The 6,156-nt window shown below is 32.0% G+C and overlaps 1 protein-coding gene and 1 long non-coding RNA gene across 3 annotated transcripts; one reads left to right on the forward strand and one right to left on the reverse strand.

The window, feature by feature from the left end:
- Nucleotides 1-1,733: 1,733 nt before the first annotated feature.
- LOC130507531 (phenylalanine N-monooxygenase-like) lies at nt 1,734-5,885 on the reverse strand. Of its 2 annotated transcripts, XM_057002234.1 has the most exons (4): nt 5,052-5,885; nt 4,917-4,970; nt 3,851-4,376; nt 1,734-1,834 (listed from the first exon to the last, which is right to left on the reverse strand). In XM_057002234.1, exons 1-4 carry the CDS (start codon nt 5,883-5,885, stop codon nt 1,734-1,736), a joined length of 1,515 nt encoding a protein of 504 aa, XP_056858214.1. The 2 variants fall into 2 exon arrangements, with proteins under 2 accessions (XP_056858214.1, XP_056858213.1); XM_057002233.1 differs by having other exon boundaries at nt 4,917-5,885.
- On the forward strand, nt 2,730-3,427 carry LOC130507532 (uncharacterized). Its single transcript, XR_008942353.1, has 2 exons — nt 2,730-2,987; nt 3,160-3,427. It is a non-coding gene; the product is annotated as an uncharacterized LOC130507532 (long non-coding RNA).
- Nucleotides 5,886-6,156: the final 271 nt, after the last annotated feature.

A 6,156-nucleotide genomic window follows, 5' to 3' on the forward strand; every position in this document is an offset into this window, starting at 1 on the left:
TCAGTTAATCAATATAAAATTAATATTTTAACAACTTATATTAATGTTATTAAATTATCACTAAATCTCACAGCGTTTCTAACAATAAATTACTGATATTTTGATTTTTAAATTAACTAGAATTAAAAGATAATTTACTTAATATATCCAACTTTTGAATATCATTGCATATAATATTTATATTTGCGAAATCACGAGTAACCATCTGGTATGATTTTAAATTGTGGACACTTGTTCTATTTCAGAGGCATAAAAAAAAAAGAAGCACAATGCAACCCTCATTTCCTAATTTTTACTAATTTCAGACCTTTTATTTGATTATTCAACATGTCATTAAAAGGAATGATATTTTATGGAATAGAAAAATTTGGAATGATGTTAAAAATGGAATAAAAACTGAAATCATAAATGTAATAGAGATTCCACGTATTACATCCATTCACGTATTACATCCATTCACGAATGTTTTGTATTATGAATAAAAGGAATAGATTTTACAAAGGATTTATTTTTTTTATTTCATTCCAAAACTGGAATAAGTGGAATTGTGTTTTGAGAACTTTAGTTATGGAATCCCATGGAATGATCCATTCCAAATAATTTTATCCCAGAAAATGTCATTCCAGTTGGAGCCTAAATATTTTTGTGGTATTACAATTTTTGAGTATTTATAGTTTTGGTCAAATCTATAAGCATCAATCCACTTTTATTTGAAAACCCTCAAGAAAACATTGTCGACGAACAAGTGAAAGAAAGGAAAACAAGATATGCTAAGAACATTGAAACATAGTGGACATAAAAGAAATAAAAATACAAAAATATGAAACGAAAAGGGCCAACAGAAGGACACGATAGCACTACAAGAAAACATCGATATTCTGAGGGACATACCGAGGAAAAATGAGTTCCTCGGAATTTTCTGACGAAAAATCAAGGAAATACCGAGGAAACCAAGAAATGTGGTTTCCTCGGTATTTCCTCGAAAAATTTCGAGGAAATTGCGAGGAAGACACATTTCCTCGAAATTTTTTGAGGAAATTGCGAGGAAGACACATTTCCTCGGTATTTTTTGAGGGAATACCGAGGGACAATAGGGTTTCCTCGAAATTTCTTCGGAATGTCCCTTCACGGTTAAGGGGTTTGGTTTAAAACCCCTTGTTCGTCGAAATACCCTCAAAATATTTCGAGGAAATTTCGACGAAACAAATGATTTTCGGTATTTCCTCGAAATTCCCTCACAATATTCCGAGGGAATTTCGAGGAATAAGGGGTTTTAAACCCAAAACAACGTTTTGCGGATTGAATAACACGTATATAACCTTCATTAAGTGTCTTAGGCAGATTATGAAGTCAAACTTCAGGGTTTTAAACCGAAAATAATGTTTTGCGGATTGAACGGAAACCACACAACATAAGAGAAACACTTATACATTTTAATAAACGTTAAAAGGAATACTTACAATTATTTTTGTAATTGTGTTATTTCATTGTTTATGATCATCTATACAAAGAAACCTCATTAGTATGAATTACATTTGTATAAGAAATGACATAGAAGAAAAAAATCGATGTTTTCAAAACCCCAAACCTTGTTTCCTCGAAATTTCCTCACATACTGAGGAAAAAGTTCCTCAATATCTGCGTGTTTTTTTGTAGTGTAGGGACTCGAGTGAAACCAATACCATTACATGAAATTCTTGCTACATTTTATACTAAAATGTTCACTTCCTCAATTAGGTTGAGTAAACGTGTGGAGCCAGACGAGGTGTTCCAACCGCGTGTAAAGGTTTCGCCATGAAAAGATCACTCTTGCTTTCCGAAGTGTCAATTTTATCTTCACACTACAAAAAAATGGTAGTATTACATCACTTAATTAGTATCAGAAAAATAAGCGATGTTAATTTACATCATTTATTGATAAATGATATATTTCAGAATCAGTTATGTCAAATGATGTTGTTATTAACTTATCTAGCATCATTTCAATGAAATTGACACAAAACTATATTAATTAACATCATTTCAAAATAAATGATACAAAATACAAGTTTACATCAATTAAATAATTGACACACTTATTAATCTGTACTAACATTACTTATAAAACGATGCAGAAGTAGTATCATTTCAATAAGTGATGTAATTTTTTGAATCAGTAATAAAATGATACTATAATAATTTTAGTTAATTATCAATATATGTAGTTCATTTGTTTTGGTTCAAAATTTTGATGACGCTAAATTTTTATATTCTTTAAATTTAAAATTATTCAATTTAAATTATATAAAGAAAATCAGTGTATTTATTTATTATCTTTAAAACTGTATTACTTTTATAATTGATTCATATGAGTTTTGAACATATTTAATATATCTAATATATATTTTGATAAATCCCATTTTCATCACTAAAATTACAACTGACAGTAAGTAATTATTTAATAACGAAACTAAAAAGCTCACATTTAAAATATCTGTACATATCTAATTAATTAAAATAGATAAGCTAATTAAAAGAAAACCAAAATTTACAATGAATATGCCAAATTTTCGCCGTAAATAAATGCTTCTGTTAATTTCAAATTTATTGCTTTAATTTTGTTTTGTAAAAATATTTTATGCTATTAAATACAATATTTTTTTTGTAAATTCATTAACTACAATATTTGTTATAAGAATTATAGTGGGTGATATCTCCTGATTTGTCTCCTATTTTATCTCACCCACAAACCCCACATAGTTTAAAACGCCAAAGTCTTCTTCTTCTTCTACAATATCTGTTAAACTCTTTCAACACAGTTTTAAAAAAGTTCTCAAATCTGACGCTTGATCATCTTTTATCATATTTTTCTTTAATCTTCTGCATGTTAAGTTTTTGATTTTCTCTAATATTTATTTTTCTTTGTTCTTGACATGATTTTTTATTTATAATAGTTATTGATAGCTAAAAAAAACATGAAGATATGGTGAACTTCAAGATCAATGGAGGTATGCATTTAATCATTATAAATGTGTGTTTCTCGGATAGTTTTCAGAAACAGAAAATAAAGATGCTTTAAATTGTTATGCTATTGATACTTATAACATTACCTTTACTCTAGAGGGGATTATCCAGAGTCTTCACTAAATTAAATATTCTAATCCTTTTTACATTTTGTAGGATAATTAAAAATATGTTCAAGTATCAAGATCCATCTCCATCATTGGACAATTTGCAGTTCTTATTCTACAAGGAGAAGACAAAGAGTATACAAAGAATACTAGAGTTTGTAAGATGGAATGAAGAAATTTGAAACAAAAGCAAGAATGATGGCTGAAATTTATATTGATTGTGTTTGTTTGATATGTTGTTTCCTCTCTTTTTTTGTAAATCATTTTTTTTATCGTAATGTGTAACAGAAAAGGTATAATGAAAGTTTTTAATTTTAGTTTTTCTATTGTAATATAATTGATATTGGAAAATATATTTTTTGTTATGTAAAATATAATTAATTAATAAAATAATAATTCCGTAATTATTTAACAAAATAAATTTTTATTAATCAAATATTTTTATTTTGTGGACGTAATTATTAAAATCTAATATTCTAATTGATAGAAATACTTACATCATTTAACATTAGTGATGTAAAAACTAACATCATTTATTATAAATGACACATATTAATATCATTTCTATAATTGATGCAAATAATTTATATTTTTACATCAATTATTCAGTGAATTGATGTAAATTATTTGCATCACCACTTTCAGAGTCATTTTTTTAAGTGATGTAAAATTCCTTTACATTATTTATAAATAATGCAAATATTAAAAATAAATGATGTTAAACTGTCTTTTTTTTGTAGTGTCACCAGGCACTGATGACCACGTGAACCCTTGAATCAACCGAGCCAGCAGCATGTACGTCATGGCTGAGCCAATGTTTGAACCCATGCACCCTCTTCTCCCCGCGCTAAACGATATTAAATTAAGATCTGGATCGTTTAGCTCCACGTTTTGGTTATTGGCCAAATGTCTTTCAGGATCGAACTTAAGCGGATTAACCCACACGTTAGGGTTTCTCCCGATCCCTAAACGACTTATCAGCACGTGACTTCCCTTGGGAATGAAGTAACCGTCCACCACTGCATCGGCGGTCGACATGTGTGGGAGGTTGAACGGTGCCACTGGGTGTAGCCGGAACGCCTCTTTCACACAAGCCTTCAAATAGTTGAGACTTGGGAGATCGGATTCAAGGACAAAGCGGTTCTTCCCAACTACCCTATCGATCTCCTCCACGACTTTCTGCATGATGCTAGGCTCGTTAATCATCTCCGCCATGGCCCACTCTGCCGCATTTGACGGATTATCAACCGTCGCTAACATTAGTTCCTTCAAATCCAACCAAAATAATTAACAGCCAAAAATGTAAAGAAGTATTATCAAATGAAAAGAAGAGTACCGAAATATTCAAGTTATATATAAAATGGCCGAAATTTTCTAGTTATATACAAACAATGAAAACCTTAACTATGTAGTATATAATTAAGTTGATAAATATGCATACCACATAGTTAAGGTTTTCATTGTTTGTATATAACTATGTAGTATATAATTAAGTTGATAAATATGCATACCACATAGTTAAGGTTTCCACTTTAAGTGAAGTTCTAAGATTTTTATTTTGGTCCATAATATGTGATGTTCTCACTATTCTAGGTAAAATTAAATGTCATTCAAATTTTGTGACCAATTACAAAATCATGTACTATTTTGTTATTGGTTAAACTTGTTTTATTTAATGTGATTTTTATATAACCAAGATAAAGTGCATAAAATTTTGTATTTTCTTAATAATTGTGTAAAAACCTTAAACATCACTTAAAATGGTACAGAGGGAGTATATATAATTAAGTTGATAAATATGCATACCGTCACTTGTGCTTTGATTTCTTCATCGGATAGAGCAGGCTTCCCATTGGTGTCCTTTGCCAATATAAGCATGTCAAGAAAATTTTGAGGCTCGTTTATCTTCCCATTACGCCATTGCTCGAGTCTTTTATCGACAAAAGGATCGTTGTACTTACTTACATTCCTCATTGCGCCACTCACGACCTTCTCATGGCCTTCCAAGTCCAAGAACCTCAGCCACGGTACATAATCCGACAGTGCAAAGGCGTAAAGATGTGTTACAACCGTAAACAAAGAATCAACATGTTCAATCTCTTCGAACCCCGGACCAGAACCATCTTCACTTCCTTTGCCAAAATGTCTTACACCAAACAACATCTTCCGAGCTACATTGCCGCTGTATTGCCGCACCACATGCCTAACATCAATACCCTGATCAAAACCATTACCGTGGTTTTTGACACAGAGTTTATTGATGTACCGTACGAGGTTATCGGCCTCTTCGGTTCTCTTCTCGAGCGTCGATCTGAAGCTCTTTTGACACGTCACGTGAGATGCCACCACTCTCCTCATCTTCTTCCACTGCTCGCCTTGTGGCTCCACCGCAATGGTTAAGTACCCGCGGCTGCTATACTCCGTGCCCATGGTTAGCGGTCTAGTGGCGAAAATGGAGTCTTGCTTCTTCAGAATCTCCCTTGCAATCCGCGGGGATGTCACGGGAATGACGTGAGTATTGGCGAGAGGGATACATGCAATATCAGTGTTGAGTTCTTCCATGAGGGAATGTATCCACCGAAACACCGGTTTGTTCCTCCCTAGTATATCCGGTAGGGTTCCGATTAGAGGCCATGGTTTTGGTCCGGGAGGGAGAGGGAGGTTTCTTGTGTTTGAAGTCATTAATACGGTTTTCGTCGATTCCTTACGCTTCATTGTCAGTGCAAGGATGAGAAAACCTAGAACAAACGCAAGCAATGAGGCGGAGTCGAGCATTGTTGTTCTCAACTTGGGAAAGTTAATATATAGTATAAGTTCAATTGGAGTTTGAAGGGAATAGTTTTTATTTGTTTTTGAAGTGAGGTGATGAGGAGGAACTAAAACAAGGCTATTTATAGGCACTAGCTCTTGTTGTAAACGGTGAAAGTTAAATGTGCTTCTTTAGATGTTGGAAGAAAAACTTTCTCACGAATCCGCGATTTTGTCAATATCTCATGCATACCAGTTAATTTTTTTTTTTTTATCTTGGGTGACAATGCATGTATAT

Source organism: Raphanus sativus, unplaced genomic scaffold, assembly GCF_000801105.2.
Source record: "Raphanus sativus cultivar WK10039 unplaced genomic scaffold, ASM80110v3 Scaffold4713, whole genome shotgun sequence".
NCBI lineage: Eukaryota > Viridiplantae > Streptophyta > Magnoliopsida > Brassicales > Brassicaceae > Raphanus > Raphanus sativus.